This window comes from Spinacia oleracea, chromosome 3, assembly GCF_020520425.1.
Source record: "Spinacia oleracea cultivar Varoflay chromosome 3, BTI_SOV_V1, whole genome shotgun sequence".
Taxonomy (NCBI): Eukaryota; Viridiplantae; Streptophyta; class Magnoliopsida; order Caryophyllales; family Amaranthaceae; genus Spinacia; species Spinacia oleracea.
Window position 1 is genome coordinate 147,940,251 of NC_079489.1, and position 24,439 is coordinate 147,964,689.

The 24,439-nt window shown below is 35.8% G+C and overlaps 3 protein-coding genes across 4 annotated transcripts; all 3 read left to right on the forward strand.

The window, feature by feature from the left end:
• Positions 1 to 5,381: 5,381 nt before the first annotated feature.
• Positions 5,382 to 6,335, forward strand: LOC110779175 (uncharacterized). The gene has a single exon (XM_021983709.2). It carries the CDS (start codon positions 5,382 to 5,384, stop codon positions 6,333 to 6,335), a length of 954 nt encoding a protein of 317 aa, XP_021839401.2.
• Positions 6,260 to 9,834, forward strand: LOC110779176 (uncharacterized). Of its 2 annotated transcripts, none has more exons than XM_021983710.2 (3): positions 6,260 to 6,545; positions 6,639 to 6,829; positions 9,549 to 9,834. In XM_021983710.2, the coding sequence occupies exons 1-2, from the start codon at positions 6,394 to 6,396 to the stop codon at positions 6,787 to 6,789; spliced, it is 303 nt and encodes a 100-aa protein (XP_021839402.1). In that variant the 5' UTR covers positions 6,260 to 6,393; the 3' UTR covers positions 6,790 to 6,829; positions 9,549 to 9,834. The 2 variants fall into 2 exon arrangements, with proteins under 2 accessions (XP_021839402.1, XP_021839403.1); XM_021983711.2 differs by having other exon boundaries at positions 6,270 to 6,545; positions 6,639 to 6,757.
• A 2,086-nt stretch (positions 9,835 to 11,920) lies between these two features.
• LOC130470160 (zinc finger protein 7) lies at positions 11,921 to 12,475 on the forward strand. The gene has a single exon (XM_056839780.1). It carries the CDS (start codon positions 11,921 to 11,923, stop codon positions 12,473 to 12,475), a length of 555 nt encoding a protein of 184 aa, XP_056695758.1.
• Positions 12,476 to 24,439: the final 11,964 nt, after the last annotated feature.

Sequence of the window (24,439 nt, forward strand, 5' to 3'; positions counted from 1 at the left end):
GACGACACTTGGAGTCCTAAAGACTTGTTCTTGTTCGGTTGGGGCGCAGCTAGGGAAGGCACGCAACAAAGAGTATGCATCTAAACTATGCTAAATGATTATGTGTAAATAATATGCTTTCCTGGATTTATGGTTTTTCCGCATGATTTATGAATTGTCATATGTATCATAACCTAACAGCGTGTGTGTTGTGCATCGTGGGCGCTCGACGTCGCAAGCATCGCGCTTTGCTTCGCCGCAGCCCCGCAGGCATCGCCCGCCCCTGCCTTGCCTAGTGCGCACGAGGCACGCAGCTCGTGCTGCTGCCCGTGTCGCATGGTACGGCTCGCATAACGGCCTCGTATGGCTCGACGAGCCATACTTCCATCATGCCCATGTTCGTGTTTTTGGTTCGTAAAACGGACCAACCTAATTAAAATTAAATTTTAATTCACGAACTTGCATTAATTTTATTTTTCAAAAAAGTTACGATTTAATTTTTTTTTGAAAAACAACGATTTTTAACGATTTAATAAACTTTAACGACAATCCAATTTCGTAAAATTAATAAATCAAGGGCTAACAATATTCAAACTTTTAAGAACGATCGAATCAACTTTAAAATTTGAACCTTTAATTAACAAAATCCGAAATTTTACATCGTTCATAAACAATTAAATTTCAAATTATTAATAAATTGGTTTAAGTGTGATTACAATTAACGAAACCATTCAAAATTTTAATCCAATAATTTTTAAAATTAGCCACTGACCCATGAAATTATATCCCCTTTCCCAATTAACCGAATTATTAATCCATAATTAATTAAAAAATAATTAGGGTTGTAAATTTTACGAATTGGGGAAAGGAAAAATTAGGGTTTATACTTATCGGAAAAATATGAAATTTTTATCATATATCAAGCATGTACTCAGAAACATTGTGTCAAAATTTCAAGAAATTCCGAATAGTTTAGGTGGACCTTTTAATTGAATTACTGTCCGACACATTTAATTTTTAATAAAAAATTAACAAAAACGCCCAAAAACTGATGCTTCAAGGCCTGTTTTCGCAATTCTATTCTCATGAGTTGATCTTAGAAAATCGTTTTCCATCAGATTAGGGTTTTAAAAATCGAAAAAGCGAATATTTTTTATTTCGGAACTGCCAATTTCGCAATTAATCCCATAATTCGAAAAAATTCCGAAAAATCAACAAAAATTCCAAAAAATTCGACAATGCAAAAACAATAATAATCATGCTAATTCATGCTTTGAATACACAAGGCTCATGATACCACTGTAGGGGAATACAGTTAAACATAATAACATGTGCGGAACAATCCCAAAGCCAGGAAACATGTATAAAGCACAGATTAAGCAAACTTACATTCGAAGCGTGTTTTCCACAATAATCTGTCAACGAACACGAACAAAGAACTCCACTTGTCGTTCCTCTACTTGGTTCACCGACACGATCAGATCCGTCTTGATTATCGTAGCTTAGACAATCGATCAAGAGATTTGCTTTTGGGATGAACACACTATGGAGGCACAGAGAGAATTAGGGTTCTCTGTTTTCTCCTAGGGTTGTGTGTAATCTGAATTGTAATTGCCTTAGTTGGAAATTAGGTCATAAGGTTATTTACATAACCTTACTAACCGACCAAGCCATAAGGCAAGGCCGGCTAGCAAGCCCGCGCAGCATCACACGCACACGCACAGCGAGCTGGGCTGTGGGCCGCGCTGCTGCTGCTGTGTCGTGGTCTTAGCCCGCGCGCGCACACAGCTGCTCGGCCATGGGCCAGCGCTGTTGTGTCGCCTTGCTTGCTTGCCTAGCGCGCGCGCCCATGGGCCTTGAGTGCTTCGTGCACTCGGCTCGTGGGCCGCTCCTCGTATCCGCGTTTAATATATTTCCGATATATTATTTATCATTTCGTATACGACGAATCACCGTCGTACGATACGATTTATTCGTTTCGCTTAGCTTACGAATATTCGCGATACGATATACGATTCCGATGCAAGGTCGTATCGTATAATGCGTTTCCAACTTAAATCCCGAAAAGCTATTAAATGAATTTCCGATTCATTTAATCCGGTGATCTGTTACGTGTCATTGGTGTGACCTTGTAGGTTCAGTCAAGAGTAAGTTGTGAGTTCAATATCCATTAGAACTCACTGATCGGAAGCGTTGCTCCAGCTAGCTGTTCCGATCACTTGATCTCACTGAATTAATTGTTCGCAATTAATCTGAACCTTGGTATTAGACTTAATGCACCTTGGGTGAAGGACATATTTCCTTCAAGATCAACCTATTGGCTTGGCATGCTAGGACATACATGCACTTGGGAGCTGAATTTTGGGGCAAGAGAATCGGATTTGTGGTCAAGTGTAAAACCCTGATAATTCCTTATATTTATAATTCCCTTTTTCCGACTAATATAAAATAATTACCAAGATATTACCGCCACCGTGATAACGGCTAAGGCTATTTTCCAGAATTACGCAACGGAAATAACTAACTTTCAAACACATTAAATAGTCAATGGTAACTTAACAAACTGGAACCATTAAGGCCCAAAACCAAAGTATTAATAGTTTAAAACCCATTAACTATATTTTAAGTAATCATAGTAGTAGTCATGACTAAAAATCAAAATAGAGTTTATAAATACGGAAGAACAAAGAGTCTCTCAACACAATTCCCATGATAACTTCTCCCGCAAGTTATCTCTACGAACCTGCTTATTGAAAACTACTCCCCAACAATGCAAGTGCAATGATGGATCATCATAAGGTCATTAAGGCGAAGGCCATGACCGAAAGACATGAAGCACGAAGTCAGCAAAAGCTGAGTACGAACAAGCTAGAATGAAATCCTAGTCTAACATGATTCACTCAACAATATAATAATCCACATGCAAAAGCCATTTAATAAACCATTAATCATGGAGACAGACTCGATACTTGACACGACTCTTAACTCACAGATTAATAAGAATTAGCTTCGAACGGGTAAAATATAGAAACAAAAACCACTGAGGGAAACTGAGGGTGTCGGGAGCCAACCAAGCACCAAATAATTAAGGTCGGGCTTTCTACCGACAGTCGGGCCATACCGACGGAATTCCTGCGCATTACAAGCGATAAAATCAAAAGAATGAAACAACGTCTTTTATCATTCAAGGAGTACGAGTTTCTACGACGCGACTCCCCCCATTGTTCATACTTAAGGTATATACGTTCCAAGAGTTTTGAAGCTATCCGGGTTACACTTTACGTTAATTAGTATGTTATGTTCAAGACGACTCAAGACTCTACACAAGATATAACATGCAAACAATTTAAACAATTAAACAATGACACTTCATTTTACTCCTTTAGGACTTGTGATCAAACATAAAACTCAAGTGAAATTACTCCCATTGTTCCTTCTCAAAACACTGTTTAAGATAACCCGACATTGCCTGTTAACAAGCAGGGTGTACCCATAACACGAATAGTTCTTAGTTCAATTCACAATAAACTTCTTAAATGTATTCTACTCGGCGGTAGAATAAACGATGCACTGAGGCAAATCCAATAGGCTCAAAGTATGCTAGACACCCCGTACAATATCATAATCATAATAACTTGCATGCGAAACACTCACACATGCATATCAATACGAAAAACATGCTTGACATAATTCAACGATTATAAAAGTCCATAACATGATTGTCCACATAGAATTCATAGATTCAATAATAATTCACAACATGCTTGTTCACATATCAAACATGAATTCTTAACACTTTAAGTTCACATGATTCACAATCAATACACTCATAAAGTCCTCATGGGATAGGTGGTCACCCTAGTCATGGACGTACCTGGAATACCTAAGTACGGGGGCCACTATGCGAATCACGACTCAAATCTAGAAATCACCTCCTATAAACACAATGGAGAAACTTAATTATTATCCATGTTTACTAAATTTCCAGCAACTATTTAAGATTCTAAAACCTTTGTTTTAATTAGAAATTAATCATTCTATAACAATTTAATAGTCTCAATTGGTCAATTAAGGTCCTAGTACAAAACATTGACTTTTGGCCTTTAAAATCATTAAAAATCAACACGTTATGACCTTATATTAAATCTGAAAATTAAGTTTGATTCACATAATTTAAATCAACATTAAATTATGTAAATCAATTGCCTAAACAGTTGGGATTAAAATCCTATCAATAGGTCATCAATAAAACTATGTTTTGACCATAAAAATTGACACTTTAATAAATTTCTAAATCTGAAAATAATAGTTCGTATAATTAAAATCAATCTCATCAATTCAAATACGAAAACATTAAAATACGATGTTCACAACCGTTCCCAGCAGTTTAAATAATCCAAAACAATAATAATAATATAATAATTTAAATACGGAATTGAATCATGATAAAAAGTATACGGAGTATTCAGAATAATAGCAACACACAAACACACGTGGCCGTGTGTTGCATGCGAGCAAGGAAGACAACAAGCAGCAGGGGCGCAACATCACAACACCAACACGCAGCAGGATGCGTGCGTGTTGGGCGGGTGAGCGACGAAGGGCGAGTGTATGCGGGGCTGGCTGGGCGCGGCACACTCGGTAACAATAAGCAGCGCAGCAGCAGCACACGAGTGTGCGTGCTGTGCGACGAGGCTGCGAGGGGCGAGAGACAAGAGAGGGGGAGGGCGAGTGGTGCACGAAGGCACGGCACAGCAGCAACGAGCACTGCTCGGCTGCGGGTGAGGGCTGCGAGCAAGGGGCGACGCAGCACACGAGCAAGTGCTCGTTGTGTGCGGCGAGTGAGGGAGAGCCGAACAAAGAGAGGAAAAAGAGAGGAGAGAGAGATTTCTGAAATTTTGAGGGGATCAAGTGAAGGGAGGGATTATATTTATAGGTTCCTAGTCCCTAGTGGGCTTAGGTTAGGGTTTTGCATTGGGCTTAGAACTTGGGTTTAAGTTAGAATTAAAAACTTAAAAGCTTTGTTGGGTTCACCAACTGAATTGGATTGGGCTCGGAATTTAATTTAAATAGTTTTGAAATACGACCCAATAAATTCCCGACTTAAATAATAAAATAATAAATTCGTTTAATTTATTTCGGAATCAAATAAAAATAATAAATATTTTATTTAATTAAAAGCCACATTTAAATGCAAATTAAATGCTATTTAAATTCTGAAAATCGTAAAATACTTTATAAATACATTAAAATATATTTATAAATTCAGAAAAATACGAGGTATTACATCAAGGGTCTGGAGACTTGATGGCCCACCTAAGCTAAGCCATTTCTTGTGGTGTGTCTGCAAGGGAAGTCTAGCTACGACGGGGGTGATGTTTAGACGTCATATAAGACAATCCATGGAATGTCAAGTATGTGGAGCTCCTGATGAGACCATTATGCGTGCACTCTTTGACTGCAAGCACACACAGGTGATTTGGGAGAGCAGTGAGTTTGCAGACTCTCTAAGGGAGGCACCTATTTCATCGTTTGCTGACATGTTTGTGTGGGTAGTTGGTAAACTGTCAAAAGAGAAGCTACGCCTATTTGCTACTCTTGTGTGGGCTTGTTGGTGCTATCGCAATAAGGCAGTGTTTGAAGAAGGGGAGATCGAACCAGTGCAGGTGGCTACGGGGTTCGCTAGACTGGTGAATGTTATCAAGCAGTACAATGAGAGGGTGGCACCGCATACAAATGGCTCTGTAGTTGCATCAGCTTGCAGTTGGAGTCCACCGCCACAAGGTACTGTCAAGATAAATATAGACGCCCATCTATACAGTACTGGTGTTGGAGTGGGGGTGGTGATTAGGGACTATAGGGGAGTGGTACTAGTTGCTGCAGTGAAGCGGACTGATGCAGCTTGGTCCCCTAATGTGGCAGAAGCTTCTATTGCTTTGTATGGGGTTGCTCTGGCAAAAAGGTTGGGATATGAGAAGGTGATGTTGGAATGTGATGCCATAAACATTGTACGAACAATTGATAAGAACGAAGAAGGTGCACCACCGATTTTCCTATTTTTTAATGACATTAGAAGAGTCAAGTCTCAGTTCAGTTTCTTTAAGTGTGTCCATGTACGGAGAGGGGGTAACACGGCTGCCCATCTAGTAGCACGATGGGAAGTTAATGTTAGCTTGGAACGCATATATATGGGTTACTTCCCCCAAAATTTAACCACTTTGACGAAACTTAATTTACTCTCATATATTTTGCCGGCTTTTTCAAACGAGAAAAAATGCAATAGAGCTTCCCTAACAAAAATAAAAATCTTGCATTATCAATCCCCAATTTCCGATTCACAATCCCTTAAACCCTAATCAGTAAAACCCACAACTACAGTCTACAGCACCCGAGAGAAAGAGAAAAGAAACAACAATGGCGTGGCGAACTGGATCATTCTCAAGGTCTTTCCTCAACGCTACCAGATCTCCTTCCATCCGACGTTCCACCACCTTCCGCCGCCCTACTTCACCGCTCCTCCCTAATTCCGTCCGAAATTCTCGCCGCCTTTCTTTCACGAACCCTAGGTAACATCCACATTTCTCAAATTTTCAGTTCAGTTATTTCCCCCCAAATTCTTCGTTTCCATTTATGCAAATGTGAATGCTACATTTTGTCAGGAGCTTTGACGTATTGGGGTGCGCTCAATCGCTGATGCCGATGCATAACGTGGTGGCCGACGCTCGATTGACATCGCACATTGCTGTCGACGCCAGGGCTTGTTGCGAGCTGTCTCAGGGTACCTTCTGCCGCACTTGTCAAGATCGCTAATTTCATCTCCCTCTTTTTATCTCTCTTCCTTCCTCACTTCGTGAGTCTCATTGTTTTGTTGTGGCATTGTATATTATGCAATTATATTTGATTTCCCATCTAATTAATTTCAACTACTATTATGGTATTGATAATGGTTGATTTGCTTAACTGTTGTGTGTTTGGTAGTAATTAGACATTTGTTTTTCGTTAGAGACTAGCAAGACAGTGGCTGAAATTGAAGTTTCATTATTTTTGAAATACAGGGGTGTTAAGACTAATTGTTGATGCTAGAAGTTCTTCTGAACTTGAATTTGATGATCAGATTTGTAGATTCGGACATTATATACTACTTGAGGGTTAGGATTTAGATTACCAAGAATTTAACATGTTTCTCTGCGCCTTGAACTTTAAGATCTTCACTGCTTGAAGGGAGACATTTTCTGACCATAGGCTTTTCTGACCATAGGCTTTTCTGACCATAGGGAAATAGTTAGGAAAACTCGCATCCTAATTGATAAAAAAGTGAGGCCCTCTATGACGCAGTCACGCAGAGGGTTTTGGCTGCGCGAGGTGAAGGCAACACATGTGCATCACTTGTACAGGAAGAGATAGAGAGAGCAATCAAACTAAAACATAGAACAATGGTGAATGAGGTTTAATGTGTGGGCTTCACATGCTCCTCATTGGCACCTTAGGCAAGACAAGGGGCTTCGGCTTTAGCCTTGACGGCATCATTTTCCTCGTCACACCCTTGTTTTTTAAGCCAAAAACACATAATTTGGTTTGTCAGAACTAATATGGATTCCAATGACAATGACTATATGTCTTCATATATTTGGTTCTCTCCATTTTTTCTGTCTCTCTCTCCTTTTATCCCTTCTGTTGATGGATATACGAATTTGTACATATAGAAACCTAGGAATTTTAAAATTATCTTTTAACTAATTAGGGTACAGCTATGTATTATGAGTGTTACTCTTATAATAGTATTTATGCAAAATCGTTGATCTGATTTCAATGAACATAATATTTTGGAAGAGAGAGATAGTTGGACAGAATTCTCATACCTTCATCCCCACGAACTTATTCTAAAATATAAAGGTCCATTATTAAACTCTATGTGTGTCTACACGCACATGACTGTTCTCATATTGGAGAAGCAGTGAAAAAGTAACCACATTATGAGTTTTCGTGGTTATTCATCACATTGCCAATTAGTTTTTTTTGGATAGAACTTTCGTTAGACTTGGTTTTGGTTTTCTATGTCATGAGAAATTCAGGCCCATTTGCATGTTGAGTTGATTAATGTTGTGAGCTTTTTAATTATAAAACTGGATAATTATCTTGATAAACATAGCTTATTCTAGTTCTAGTTGAGTTAAAAACTAGATTAATGTCGTGAGCTTTTTCTAACATGTAGAACTAGTGTTTTTAAAGACAATTTAAGCCTTCGATAGTGGAAGGTGATGATAAAGAAAAACGGTTAGCGATCAGGAGTTGATCTGTATTGCTGATATCTTGATAAACATAGCTTATTTTCAGAAATCTAGTTCATGCGTCTCTTTTGAACTTCTTCTTTCTTCCACACAACTCATCACCAACTCAGGAAACACCTCTTTTTTTTTTTGACAATGGTGAACCCTAAAAATATTACCAGTTTTCTTCTCTTGCTCTCCAATTAAATGTTGTCTAGAAAAGAACTAGGCTAATGGGTGCTTCCATACCCCCCCCCCCCCCCCGATGTGTAAAGGACTGGATTGCTTCCCGTGAAAAAAAGAGTGTACTTGTGTAATAACCTATGTCACTCAGAGACTTCATTTCACATCCAGTATCCGTGTCAGATTACACTCTGGCATGAATATGAACATTGAACACTATGAAACTTCATTTGGGCCAAAATCATGATAGATTTTTCACAAAACAGTTACGTCGGATACTTCAGACATGTTAACATATGTAGCAACCTTTGATGGTTATTTCCTTGTACATAGAAGCTTAAGAATTGTAACTATTGTTGTTTTTGCTAGATTTTTTTTATTAATTAGATAAGAAACACTACTATAAACACCCTCGATTATATTGGTAAACATTGAAGGACACACTACTGGTTGTAATTGTAATTAGTAAGCAACAAGGAACTAGAGAATCGCAATTTAGCATCATGGTTTGGAAGTCTGAAAAGAAACCTTTATTGATTTCCTTTTCGATTTAAGGACAAAGATGTTGAGTTGGCACAATGAGTAGGAGCCGTATTCCTTATGACTACGCTTAACCACACTGAATGATAGTGAAGAGCAGGATATGTTATATATGGGTTGGCTGCCTATCAAGCTTACTTGTCCATCTGGCTCCAAACTTTTTTTATCACTTGTGATTTCAAATTGTTGTTTGTCATGGTATTAGTTGAGCATGGATATAAAATTAGTAAATTACGGTTCCAGTGTTTTCTCTAGGATATTCCTTCCTTTCAAGTTATTTCTCAGGACTCGCAAAAATGTTAAATCATTAAAATACCATGCACTATTACATGGTTGCATCATGAGTTTGAAAATAGTCACTTAGTTTAGACGAAAATTGATGACCATCCTGAGCTTTACTTCCTTCAAATGTGATATCACATTACTTTTAGGGCTTTGGAGTTGAGAAGATTATCTTGATTTTGAGTTCTGCTTACATTTTAGACGTATAAATGATGCCTTGCAACAACTTGATTCATGGTGTTCGCGTCAGCATGACACTTTTACTTCACTGTTAATTTATTTTCTTATATGTTTTAGGTACTTAAATTGCCTGAGTTGGTAAAGGAAAAAAAAGGAATTCTCTCAAGTTGATGGTGATATTGTTGCATGGAGCACTCTGATGTAGGCAGCAGGAGTCTTCAGAAGTAGGTGTTGTCTACACTTTCCTTATGTTCTGTTGGAAAGTTTACTCTAAATAACCTGATCAAGATCAAATTAAAATTTCCTTGGAAACGCGTGCAGATAATCTTTTTGTCAATACTTTGTGTAGGTGACATTTTCTCTGTTGATTTCATTTAAGAAATTAATGGTACCCAATTTGGTATGTCTTCTGTTGTGCTTGCTGCTGCTTGCATGTTTTTATTTTTATTTTTTTTATTTTTATGAGTTGTGTATTTCTTTCTCTATTTGCAGTGAATCAAATCTTTCTCCCTCCCTTCCCTTCCCTTCCCTTCCCTTCCCTTCCTATGTCTGGGGCAACATCTAGTTGAAAATGGCATACCTGTTGGACGGAGATTGTTTATCACTCCATTACGTTGATGAATAGTTCTTCAAATAGTACTCCTTCCATTCCTAAATAAGTGTCCTATTTGGAAGAATGCGCTGGGATTAAGAAAAATGAGAAGTGTGTAAGAAAACAATGATTGAGAGTATTTTTTTTAGGAAAGGATAAAGTAGATAATTGTTTACTGATAAAGTACAAATAAAAGTGGATGTGGGGATAGAGAAGTGTAGAATGTGTAAGAAAAAACAATCATGATTTATAGAAAAGTGGGAGAAGTGTATGTCCAAAATTGAAAAGCGGACACTTATTAGGGAACGCTATAAATAGAAATAGGACACTTATTTAGGAACAGGGGGAGTATCAAACTAGGGATTACTAGACGAACTTTGAGATGCTGCTGTGAGTTATGGTCTTTAACTTGTTGAGCTATGCATAGGATCTTTTTTGAAAGGAAGGGTGTTAACAGGTGATAGGATAGAGACTCCGGGTGCTGGAATCTGGCCGCATAAGATTCCATTTTAATCAACATGATATCATCATGTTCTGTCTCCCGTTGTTATTACCAAATTGTCAAATGAACTACTTGTATGATTTTATAGTGAGTAGACCAACCACAGTGCAGAGCATGGAGCCTCGCCTATTGGTCCTATGGGTGGATACAGACTCAGAGTCACTTACCTGGTTAATTAGGGAAGAGGTCAGATAACTCGTTTTTTTCTCTTTCTTTTTGGGCAAGTGAGTGAAGACATCACATTATGACAAAAACCATACTTACCTCGGGGAATTGTAAATGTGATGTGCCTTTCTAAACTCCACTAGCAACCATCTGTTTATTTGCAAGATCATGATTAGAAGGGTCTTTATGAACACTCTGTAGTATTTTATTCATTAGCTGCCCTGGTTAATTTTGTGGTGGAAGTTAGGCTTGGGTTGAGGTGGGGAAAATAGAGGAGGAGTGAATATACTTCATAGTATTTACCTTTGTACATTTATTAATGAATTGCATTCATTAAACGAAAATGTAAAATGTAGCTTAAATGATTATGGATGAATCAGAAATTTTATATTGAAATACTTAACTAAACAATCAGTACACTAACATTTATTTTAATGAAAACATGTAATAAGTCTGTGTACATTGAGTCACTTGTTCACAATCCACACCCCTTAAGGCTTTGTTGGCAAAACCTTTTTGTAAATTTACCCTAAATAAATAAATGCTAAATGTAAAAGGCAGAGCTGCAAGATGGTATACAGAGTTGCAGAAGATTGGTTAGCAGTGCACAGATAGTTTGTGGCTGTGGTTTAAAGGATCTTATTTAGAGATGTTAGAATGAACTTGAGAAATGACCAGGATCTTAGATCACAAAGGTTCCTATTTAATTTCTGCCTTGAAAAGAGCCGAGTCGGTCGATCAGGCTCCATATTTAAGTGTGGGGTGGTCCAAACTATTGTACTTCAATTTGCCCTTATTCTTCTTATCAGGCTTACTGAAAAGTATGGGCTAGAAGCAGAAAGTTGCTTTAGCAACTTTGGAACACATCAATCTTGATCAAATGTTGTTACTTTAAAATAAAATAAAATAGAAAAGGGTAAGAAAAGCAGTACAGATTACTTGAACAGTTTCCTACCATCCTCCAATCACTAAAGAATCTTGTTCTTGAATAATTATAGTCCTACTTGATTTGGGAAATAAAGAGAGATGATTGAACCAAAACCCTGACAGAAACCCTGCTGCACTGAAAGATGAGATAAGATATTTGGTTATGTGTTAATAATAATTCATGTGTATCTTAATAGAGAAGCATCCTTTTCCACTTGGATGATTAAGATTCCTCATCCTCCTACTCTTATTTATGAGTAAGTCCTAGTCCCTGAAAGGAAAACAAAACTGATGGATTCCAGAATGGTTTTGGAGAGGGAAAGTAACCAAACCCAAACCCAAACCCAAACCCAAACCCTAAATAATGATCAAAGTGAGATTAGTGATGATGCACAAGGGAATTGGTTAACCCTAGGGTTGATTACAGATGAGGCAAATCGTGGTGGTACGATTAAGACTTTTAATTGCAGTTTTTGCCAAAGAAAGTTTTTCAACTCACAAGCACTAGGTGGACACCAGAATGCACACAAGAGAGAGAGGGGGGAAGCTAGAAGGCATAGACTGCTGATGAAAGAAATTGGATTAGCAACCTCGGGTTCACCTCAAGTGGTTGGGCCGCTTGGGATTCAGCCACATTCACTCATTCACAAATCGGTCAGCAGAGAGAGCTTGATACTGAGTGCTTCTCGGTTTAATGATCTCAACTGTGGGTTCGGACCCACATGGTGTGGAAATGCATATAGGCCCGGAGAAGTAATGCCGGGTTTGGTTTGGCCTGGAAGTTTTCACACTCCAAAACCTCAGCCTAGCAAGGAACTCATGAACCATAACGAGATTGACTTGAATCTTAGTTTATGATCATGTCACAGGAAATTAAACCTCACTTTTGGTGCTAACTATTACTCCAGTTATTGCCTTCTTTTCTTTTTTTTCAGGGTGGGATGGTCTCCTGCACCAAGCAAAACCTATTTAAACTGACACAATACATCTGTATCTTAATGCTTGATTTTTTAAATTTTTTTTAAGGATACTTATTTTTATCGATTTGCATATTGTAACCCTGCAGGAAATTTAGTTCCTTTCCCCTCCAATACCTGATTGCAGTGGTAAAACTACTGAGAGTATATTAATTAACTCTTATACTTATAGTTAGTTTGAACTGTTATGTGATGGTTAAATCCAGGCAGAGGAAGTAGAAATCAAAGTCTTATTACGGAGTATCTTTCGCCAATTTGGCCTAGCAAGCGAGTAGAAAATTTGTGAAAGATAGTAAGACCTAGGGGTGTTAACGAGCCGAGCCTGCTTGCAAACTATTCGGTGCTCGGCTCAAGCAGGTTCAACGAGCCAAGCCTGAGCTATCAATGGCTCTGCTCGAAAGCTCGTGAATAAGCACGAGTTCTTTTTAACATATGTATTTTTTTGCATAAATTAATAGATATTTATTGTTTACATATAAAACACGAAAAAATTGATAAACATATTTCTTGATTAAACATTTGTTGATCAACCTCTAGCGAGCCTATCGAGCTTTGAGCCGAACCGAGTTCGATTTAATATTTCGAGCTCGAGCCAATTTCCCAGGTTCGACGAGCTTCGAGTTTGAGCCAAGCCTATAAAGGCTCGGTCTCGGCTTGGCTCATTAATACCCCTAGTAAGACCAACATACCATGAGCTAACTTAGCAAAGTTTATGAGTAAATCCGTAAATGTAGGTGAAATCTGGGTTTTTGTTTTGATGAAATTATGAATTGTATTAACTAACTAACTAGATCTCCACAGATACACAAATGAAATCTGGATTGGAAATTTTGAAGCATGATCTTCAGTCTGTGTGCCTGCTCATGAGCAAATAATAAGAAATGGATCATCACTAGTCTCCAGTTTTCACCAGAGTCCTTATTAATATGAAGGGCGTAATGTAGGATGCTTGAGATCTTATCTTTTTCCGATGCCTGTGAGACTGACCTTTGTTCAAAACATCTCTACATGAAATTACTGGGCACTAGGCCTGGTTATTTGGTTGGGTATCCCAATGGATGTAGGGTTAGGGTTAATACGGTTTTTATTGGGCAATACTCTTATTGGACATGGTCTTTATTGAACAGAGTAAATCAAGGTCAAGCTTATAACACAATAATTTTGAAAACTAAAATAGTTGCTCCCTCAATATTTTAAAAAGAGATACACTTTCCTTTTTTGACATGTTTTGGTTTCGACTTCCCACTATATTAATATTTTTCTCTTTTTTATAATCTCCACACTTACTCACATCATCCTTTTACTATAATAAACTAGTCTTATATGCACGCGATGCGTGCGAATATAAGAAACAGATTTGTGTTATTACATTTAAACCTGAAATAACAGGTAAAAAATATAATATACATGCGATACGTGCGAATATAAGAAACGTATAAGTTAGATAGAGCCGGACACATATAAAGAGATTGATTAAAATGGTAACAATTTATTTAAGGGGCTAGATTGATTAAAATGCTTCTTTGGGCATTTTCTATTGGGTGGACTATCATTGTATTCTCTATCTTATAGGTGTGGAGGGTATTTTAGTAATCCAAGGGGGACACCAAAAGTGGATTTACTAAAATAACCCCACATCTTCACTTATATAATATAGATAATTCACCCACTACCCCACTTTCATCTTATTTTAATAAATTCAACTTACTATCTTAAAACTATGTGTTGGTCAAAATGTATCTCTTTTTAAAATACAGAGGGAGTTTGATATAAAAAATTATGTGTATAGATTTGTATTCACTTGTATTCGATTCCTATTTTTTCTTTTTTCTTTTTTCGTTGCTCGTTTATTGACCTGTCTGCTATTATCCCGTGATTTGCTTTGAACCACCCATAATTAACCCGCAAATATGCTTTTAACCCGAACAGCCCTATAACGTCACCATACCCAAGATAACGTCATTAAATCCATTATACCTTAATGAAGCGTAACTACTCAAGCTGGACCCGGTCAGCTTGAGTGAGCTCGACATGAGTTCAAGGTCGTCTTGAGACTTTGAGTCAAGTTTGCATCAAAAGTCAGTTGGTGACTTTTTTTTTAATTGTGTTCCATTATAAAATGTGTAGTCAACTAAAAGATCATTCTTCTTTTTAGCTTTAATGTTTGGTTTAAATCTCTTGGTTTAGCTCAAGATTATGGATTTGTCTCCCAAAAGCATGAATGAAAGAGATAAACTGCCCCTACATGTATTGTTAAAGTTTTTTGGTCCGAATAAAATAATCGCATTTATGTTTTGAGATTTCTAAAAAAATGTTTGTTATGTTCTCAAATACGAAGTATTACACAAATTGTAGTTAAATTTCTTGTTAATTTAGAAAGAAAAAAAAAATCAGAATTCGACGTGTTAATCTAATAAGGAGAACAGTTTGGCTCACTTGCCAGTTACCACCCTAAAGAAGGCTCCATGTTAATATGGAGTACTACGAGTAATACATTTGTGCTCTAGTTTATAAGGTGGTACGTAGTATCACCTATTATCTTCTCGCTTCCTTTAATACTTCATCTGTTTAGAAATATTCGTAACGTTTGGTTATTACACTATACACATATTCTAGTTTGACCATTGTTGGTGATTTATATGTCAGATAAAACATTGTCATATGAGATATTGTTAGATTCGTCTCCATGCGTAATTTCAAAATATCCACTTTTTGTAATTTTTGCTTAAAGAGAAGGTAAGATATTAACGATCAAAATTGTGCATTGTTATGCGTGAAAGTGACAAAAATTGCGAGTATTTCCAAAAGGAAGAAGTATGAGATAACTCAAATGTGAGTACATATGTGAAATACGTTTTAACTTTTCTATTTATCTAACCATTTAATCAACATAAGTTTGTGGAGTTGGTGGGGAAAATACATTGTGACTTGAAGGTGGCTCAAACATGGATCTGCTTAGCTGAGTTGACTAATATGTGACCAGGGCCGGCTAAAGGGAGGTCCAACCGTACCTACAACACTGGGTCACCAATTGTGGGGCCAAAAAGAAATTTTGTTGGTTAAACCCCCAAGAATCAATATTATATATTTAACCATTGCTTTGTTAAGCATTATGTAATCTTTGTCCCAGTTGGTAAGGACTCATAAGTGTGGTAGTCAACACTAGAGTTCGATTCTTCTAATGCCCCCTTTTTTATTTGCTTTTTTCATGTCCATCAAACCTCTTCATCAACCATATTATTAATTTGATTCTATGGTGTATAAGTAAAACAATATTAATATAATAATTATGTGTTTTACATTAAATAATTGCCTGTAAAAATTTGCAAGGGCCCAATATTTATATTTAGCACAGTGCTCCAAATTATCGGAGACGACCCTGCCTGTGATAAATGTTGGTTTAATATAGTATGTTCTTCATATTTAATAAATAATAAATAATATCTCACCACTTAAGTAAATCAATAAAAAAAAAAAGAGCAATTCAATAACCAGCATAAAATGTACTTAAACTCCCCTAAAAAAATGTACTTAAACGTCAATGTATAAATATGTTATGTATGGCCCACTTCTCTCTCTCTAAAAACCTCTGCCTTCTCTCTAGACCAAAACAAAACCCTAATCCCGCCGCTCACCTAGCCGGCTCGCTGGTGGCCGCCAACCGCTAAACGGTCGCCGGCGAGCCTGCAATCTTGTTCTTTAGTTTTGTGTTTAGCGTATTGTCCTTTCTGGTAAGGGAGAAGAAGAGGAGCCAAGCTTGAAAGCTTCGACCTCTTTTTATTTGCTTTCTTCCTGCCGAAAAACTCTTCATCGGAGCTGGTCGGTTGGTAGGTTTCAAGTGCTTACCCTTGCCGTGCTCGTAGAAGAAAGTTCCGTTTTGGGGTTGTGTAGAGGGTGGAGATTAATTTCGATCTGGTTCTAAAAGTTGGAGGCTTTCTAACCTCATATCTATTCCGTACGCCACCGTCGAAAAACGACGGTAAAGGTAAAGTACGGGCTAGGGTTTCTATTTTGGGGAATTTAGGAGTTTTCAGCTCTCATATCTAATTTGGAGGGAATTCCGGCCAATCATAATTGGAGCACCTCTAATCGCCGTCGCCTTGTGGTTTCGGAAAAGCGCCGATCTTGGTGATAAAGGGGAGGAGAGGATTCAAAATTGGAGCTTGTCTGACCACCGTTGTCTTGTGGTGTCGGGAAAATAATCCGATCTTGACGATAAAAGGTGAAAGATTGGTCGAGCTTCTGCTTAAGTTTTGAATTGGCTTTTGTCACGGTGTTGTGTGGCTGTAAGTGGGTTTTCTTTCCACTTTTCTGCCTTCTACCTTGTTGAGTTATTAGTTGTTTTTTGTTTAATGGGTGTAGGATTGTCTGTGCTTTGTTTGTTCCTTGTCTTAGTTGCTGGTCCTTTAATGTGTTTGTGTTGGGTCAGCTTGTTTAGGATAGCATTGGTTTGTTTCTCTCTGTGTAAGTTGGCTGTTTTTCCATATGAGGTTGTTGTAGGTTTGGTTAAAATTTGGTTTCCGAACTCATCGTTAGTTTTAGGATGTTCTATGTGGGATGTCCTAATTTGGAAGGTTGAAATAAGAATGTGGGGATTAGGTAATAGGTTGTTGGAGGTGATATGCGTTCATACCATCTCCTCTTATGGGCATTCGTGTTCTTATGGTGATCGAGTGTCTTTGTGTGATGTTAACATCAATGGAGGTTTTGTTTTGGGTATTGGGTTGAGGTCAGGAGATTTGTGTGGGTGGGGGTTTGAGTTTACTTGGGTATTGGTTTGTCAGGTCGTCTATGAGATTAATTAAAGTTAATTCTCATTTTAGGTTAGCGATAACTGTACGTGTTTGTCGCTTTCAAAAACTTGCATTTTAGCGCTGCTCCCCATTTTATGGAGGTTCATAGCATGCCTTTCGAGTCTCTTCCAGAGACTCATGCCGCTTGTGAGCAAATCACAAGTCCTTTGCAACCGGCTCATGTCATTACTACTCTTCTACTCCTTTCCTTGGGTTTTAATTGTATCAGGTTTTTAAAGGAACCTCCAAGTTACTATCCCTATATTTCAGTCTTCTTCAAGGACATCTTCATGATTGGCTTTGGCATGCTACTTGATCCGTGGCGATGTAAACAAAGTCAAGTCAACAACCAGGAAGCTAGCAGAGAAGATTTTGCTTCCTATTTAGTGTTAAGTAGTTTGTTTTTAGTGTGTTATGTAACCTAGTTGATGTATTTGTGAACCTTTTATTTATGCAATATTAAGTCTATGTCAAAAAAAAAAAAAAAAAAAAAAAAAAAAAAATATGTTACTATGTTAGCACTGAGTGTATTTAAGTTTCTAAATTACATTAATTTTGTTATTAAAAAAAACAAAAAAAACCCTGTAGACCTCTAACCCCTTGAAAGTTGAAACTGATCCCTCTACTGGACATCTTCTGCTGTTCTGCAGCCTACGTGTTTCTCTATCAAAACCGTTGATTATCGTGACCTAAGCCCATCAAATATAGCTGTTGCTTGCCATTAAAGCCTGAAAAATTGGCTAATTTCAAACATTTGTAGGTTTGTAGCTTCACAATAATTTTATCAAAGTCTTTTTTTTTTTTTTAAACATAAAATTTTATTTTAGTCTAATGTAAATTGCATCACGTGAAACTTGTTGGAAGTAAGACTTTAAAGGTAGAATACAAAGAGTGGCAGTTTGATCGCAAAATTTAGCACTCCAAGATTGATTCCATGTGTCCTGGTAAATTCTGGCACCCTCTACCTATAGCTACTACGTAGTATAGATTGCAGAATATAATAACAACAACAACAAAGTCTTATTCCTAAAATAATTTAGGGTCGACTAACCTGAATCGTCGTAGAAGATTATAGATTACAGAATACGGGAAAATAATTTTGGCACATCTATTACGAGTATACCCTTAAATACGCCGTAATCAAGTACATCATAGCCACATAATTTCTCATTTTTTTTTGTTTTCTTCCGTTTCTTAAAATTAGCACGGAGTGTGATTTTTTTTTTTTTTTTTTTTTTTTGGACCATAGAGTATGATGTATTTAGTAATAACACAGTTCATATATACTCGCAGCACTTGAGTAGAGGTAAAGCATGTTAATAATTCAAAGCATCAAGATAAAACAACTAATAAGTTGACATGCATAACTATGTTAGCTAACATGTGACATCGGACATATGATGATTTTCTTCTTACCTAATAAAAAAATTGAGAAAATAATACAAATTACATACGAATAATAAGATGGTGTTTCAGCCTTTCAGGGTGGACTGGGGGAGGGGAGGAGGTGGTGTTGCCAATTATCACTAATTTAATTTTAAAGTATGCAGCCACAAATAACAATAACATACGTATTACTATAGCACAAGTTAATTGGAACACTTCTATTTTGGTGTCTTTTAATTTTTTTTGGTGTCTTTTAATTTTTTGGGTGTCTTTTAATTAATTAGCCCTTCGCTTTCACTAATTTTGATACCCTTTTCCTACTCAGATGTCATTCAAGTATTCAACCCTTTAAGGTCGGCTTAAATCGAGTTAGTAGGAGACCATAATTATAAATTAAGCTTATATAGATTACTTCGTACTGAGTATTTGTATATGCCTTAATGTTTTGGACACAAACTACTATATTTAGGGTTTATTTGCCTTAAAACTTATTTTGACTTATTTCAGCAGAAATAAAGTCAAATAAATTCAAATAAGTTCATTTCAACAATAATAAGTTTTTTCAAACAATTTAGCTCACGAATGAGTTATTATAGGCAAAAATAAGTCCACTTATGTTCAGATAAATGAATTTCAGTTGAGGGTTTTAGTAGCTATGTAAGTTCGTGTCTAATTAAGTACTCCCTCCGTAATTATTTAAAAATTACACTTTTCTTATGCGGCCGTATTTTATTAAAAGATACATTTTCTTTTTTTGGCATGTCATTGTCTTTACTTTCAATTATATTAAACTTTCTCCCTTCTTGTGGTCCCACACTTACTCACATACTCTTTTTACTACAATAAATAATTCACCCACTATTAATTTCTTACGATAAAAATAACTCAATACTTAAATTTCAAGTTTTCAACTCGTGTACCCTCCTGAAACTATGTATCAGTCATAGTGTATCTTTTAAATAAATACGAAAGGAGTAAGTAAGTTTCAAGTTGAAAAACTTAAATATGATGTAATTATATTTGATTATTGAAGGAATCTTTTGAAAATGGCTAGATAGTAGTCATAGCACTGAAGATAGACCTTGATAATTCTAATAATTTGGTGAAGTTGTCTGGGATAGTAGGATGGATTAGTTGGATAAAGAGTCCATTTACGTGATATGAAAATGTCGAAGCATAGACTTTATTCAACCAAAAGTACATTATATGATATTAGCAAGATTCATGCTGCCAATTAATTAACAAATGACTAATTGATTTCAAAGTTGTTGCTTGCAAGAAAGCGATTAACTAATAATAATCTCCACTCTCCAGTGAATTTGTGGATAAACTCCAACGCAACAATTAAAACGGATAAAATTAGGGGACAACTAAAAAAATTACAAATGAGATCTTGATCTACGTAGTTAATACTGAGAAAATATGTATAATAGGTTTCAGATTCGATTCCCCTGCCTTCTATTTGTAATTTATATTTTTCTTACGGCTCATTCGTGCGCGCGCGCTCACACACACACACAAACTACTACCTCCATTTCGAAATTATCTTTATACTTTCCGTTTTAGTCCGTTTTATAATGTTTTTTACACTTTGTTTTATTCTATTTTTTGACATGAAAATTTACACCCTTATCTCATAAAATTTACAATTTTTCACTCATTTTCTCTTCTTTTTTTTTCTCACTCCCACCCACCTTTTTACAAATTTCTCATATTTTATCCATATTTTATTATATTTAACCAACTTTTTTTTTTGTCTTAATATTTATACTAATAATTAATAACCGTAAAGATTTTTATAAAACAGGGGTAGTAAAAAGAATTGAGGGTGTGAAGCTTAGAATCGAGGATTAGTCCGCATTGATATTCATTATATATGTTACTCCCTCCGTATTTATTTAAGAGATACACTTGGCCGGGCACGGATATTAAGAAAAAGAATTGAATGAAATAAAGTAATAAAACAAGTGGGGTTGAGTAGATATTTTAATAAGAAAAACAAATGGGGATCATGTCATTTTAGGGAGTGGAGGGTGGGGGTGGGGTGTAGATATATTATTTAATTAGATGGTGGGGTTGATAAGTTACTAAAAATGGCAAGTGTATCTCTTAAATAAATACGGCCGAAAAAGGCAAGTGTATCCCTTAAATAAATACAGAGGGAGTATTTAATACGGATAAGTGTATCACTATTCATAATCACTCGTTGTTGGACTGCGCTCTATTCACGCAATAGCTACCTCACTTGCATAATACAGGGTACTACACTACTACATAGTTTTATATTCAATTTAAATTTCTAAAATTACATGTATGTCAGAACCGTTACACTTGTCAAAAAACGAATGAATTATATATGAATCACAAATACTTGGTAGTTATTAAATAAAAATTTGCAAAATATTGTAAAAAGTTAAATCGTAGCGAATAAAAAATAACTGCGATATAATATTTTACTTTTTTGCTATAAAAAATATATAATGCTATGTCACTTTTTATGAAAAGTGAAAATGAAAAATATATTTATGTTTTTTTCGCGTAAGCAAATGGTCTTTTAGTTATTTACTAGTGTTTTTAAGTTGCATCATGCTCACTGTACACCATGATCGTTTACCGTTTAAATTGCGAGTATTAAGTATTACGTAAGTTTTTAATCTGTCAAATACCATGCATCACAATCTTCCCTTTTGTTTCCCTTTCTATTCGATTGATCGTCTTCAACGTAACCAATTCTTCACCATGCTCCATTAAGATTAATTAAATCCAAACTTAAATTAAGATAAACTTTTTAGGGGATAATTAAACATTAAACAACTCCTACAAAAAGCTAACACATGCTGGCCAGGGTTAAAAAACGAACTAGCTTTGGACTTTTAATGGCAAACATAACATTATAGGATGATGAAGATGTAAGATGTTGGTTGAAGTTATGGTATGGGTAGTAAAAAGTCTATCCACTAGCAAAAATGGTCACTTTTTGTTGGTAGTTAAATTGTATCATTTCGATCAGTCTATTTCCTTTTCAGATTCAATGTTTTCTATCTTGTATGGGTCTATTAACAACAGTATGTAGATAGAACACGCTGTGACAACAAAGGATCTGTTTTTTTCAAATTATTTTAACTAGTTTTTAACTCGTGCAATGCACGGCTATTTACATAATATAATTTGATACACAAGTTGAAGGCATAATGAACAAATCAATTTATTCTAACAATGATGAGATATGATGTTATGAATGTATGTAACATTAATGAAAAACGTATGGATAGTCATGTAACTTCTTTTTTTTAAAGTAAAATTATGATTTGAAGGGTAAATCAATTAAAGAAAAAGAAAAAGAAAAAATAGAAATCCAAGAAATAAACATGTTGCAAGTAAAACATTGTGTTTTAAAATACTAGCTTTTGAGCCTGTTCAAAGAACGACAGTTGTATAGTGGTTATTTAGTGTATCTTTTAAGTTCTAATTTTATTGAGCTTGTGATTTTAGAGAGTATATATGATTTAAATAGAGGTAAATTTTGAAGGTTGAAAAAATATATATAAATTAAATAGTGTATTAAATATTTAGTGTTAATCGGAAAGATGGAGTGGAAGATGCATAATTAATAGATTGGTGAATTGATGTTGTATGAGGGAGGCGGTTGGAGTTGCATAATATATCAAATAACAAATAAAATAAAAAACCAACTTGATGGAGGAAACAATGGATTACATGTGTCATATAATCAAATGTGGTGACACGTGTCATCTAATCAAATGTGGTTTTGCTTCTTGAATACTAGGGATAGATTAGTATAGTTTTACTTTCACTTATTATTACACTAAAAATAAGTTCAAATAACTTCTTTAAGGTAAAACCCTAGCCGTCCTCCTCCCTTTTTTTTCTCTCCAGGGTTTATAAATTCAAAGGGTTTTTAGGCCGAAAATGGTCAAATTTCTTCGGAAATTTGGCTATTTCCGACCCTTCTGGTTTTATTATTCATGTGTTGTCTTCAGATTCAATAAAACTACATCGTTTAAGTGTAGTAAGTTCCCCTGTGGAGGGATTAGTGAGTGTAGTAAGTTCCTCTATGGTGGGATTAGTTTAGTATTTGGGTTTTAGTATTAGTATAGTTTTGGCGGAGTATCGTAGTGAATTCGATTCGTTGATAAAGAATTATACGAGATTGTACCAGTTACCAAATTTTCAAATTGACTTAGATGAATCGGATGGAAACCGTCCTCGCGGCTACAACAAATCGTTAGACCATCTCTCCGAAAAGGCTGTATGTTCCAGCGATATGTGCGAGAGATGTTCCACGTACAGTGGAAGATCTTCCCAACGATGATAGTTTTGATGAAGGAATACCTCTTTTTGATTCAATTTGTTATGTATTTGTTAAATTCGATTTATGTTGTAGATGTCGTATGACTTTTTATTAATGAATTGATTTTACATTCAAAAAAAAAAAAAACTTCTTTAAGGTTTTATCTCATTCGAACGAGTGAGATACCCCATATAAGCTTATATATCCTAATTCTTACCTTACGTCTCCCTTCGTATAAATATACTCTTCTCCTCTTTTATCCTAACGACCTAACCCTTTAAAAAGCAAGAAAGCCTTTTTAACATATAAAACCCTAAACGCATACTTTCTCTAGCTACAATCATATTATATATGGGGTTGGAAGTCAGATGTTATCCTTAAGGAGCAATCATCACTAAGAACCTCATATCAGTGATCAGTGACGGGGTTAGGGGGTGGTGGGTATGGGCAACACCCCATCCCCCGATTAAAAAAATAGTTGTATACGAAGTATTATTTAATGGAAAAAGATATAATATAATTCTCATCGCTTTAGTGGTAAGAGTGATGTGATTTTGGCTTAGTGTTCGATTCCTAACAAGCACAATTTTATTTATTTTTATTTTTGTTAATCCAACATTTTTGACATTTCACCCACCAACAAATAATTTACGGCTCCGTCATTATCGATGGTGACGTCATTGTCGATGGTGACGAAATACGCTTATAGGGTTGCAATCAATTATTAAATACTCCCTTTTAATAGGGGTTATTGTTGTAATTTACCTTTTTTAGTACGTTTTTACATTTTTAATATGGAGTACTATATTTCAATCCTCTCATGATCTCCACTTATAATTTATTTTTTTGTTTTTTCTCTATAGCCCCCCCCCCCTCCTCATTATACTCCTTTTTCTACAATGATTTATAGAATTAAGGAGACATGTATTTCAAAACAACTACTTTCAATTCTTTTTAGTTGTAACACTTTGATTTTCACGCTTGCCAATGCATATCTTGAACAATTAATATATTCAATTATCGATAAGTAAAAATGATACAAAATTAATTTTCGCAAAATATACATTAAAATGAATCTAACAAGATCCCACATGAATATGTTTTTCTTAGAGTGTAGATCATAAAAAATAAACAAAGTAGATTATGTGAATAGTACAAAATACAAAGTGTTGCAACTATTGTAAAATGGAGGAAGTACGTAGTAGTACAGAGTAGTTTGATCATCTTCATACATTTGAAAATTTTATAAATTTCATGTTGAGAATAGTGGCTATATGAAGCCATAAATGAAGCCAACCCCAGCATCAACAATCAGTCCATATAGAATAGCTGTTTGTTGTTTTCTAGCTATTTC

Excerpts from the sequence above, each read along its gene's own strand:
- LOC110779175 (XM_021983709.2), top strand. The coding sequence starts at position 5,382 with ATGGAATGTCAAGTATGTGGAGCTCCTGATGAGACCATTATGCGTGCA.
- LOC110779176 (XM_021983710.2), top strand. The coding sequence starts at position 6,394 with ATGGCGTGGCGAACTGGATCATTCTCAAGGTCTTTCCTCAACGCTACC. Across the intron at positions 6,546-6,638 it reads CTTTCTTTCACGAACCCTAG|GAGCTTTGACGTATTGGGGT; the intron begins GTAACATCCACA and ends ACATTTTGTCAG.
- LOC130470160 (XM_056839780.1), top strand. The coding sequence starts at position 11,921 with ATGGTTTTGGAGAGGGAAAGTAACCAAACCCAAACCCAAACCCAAACC.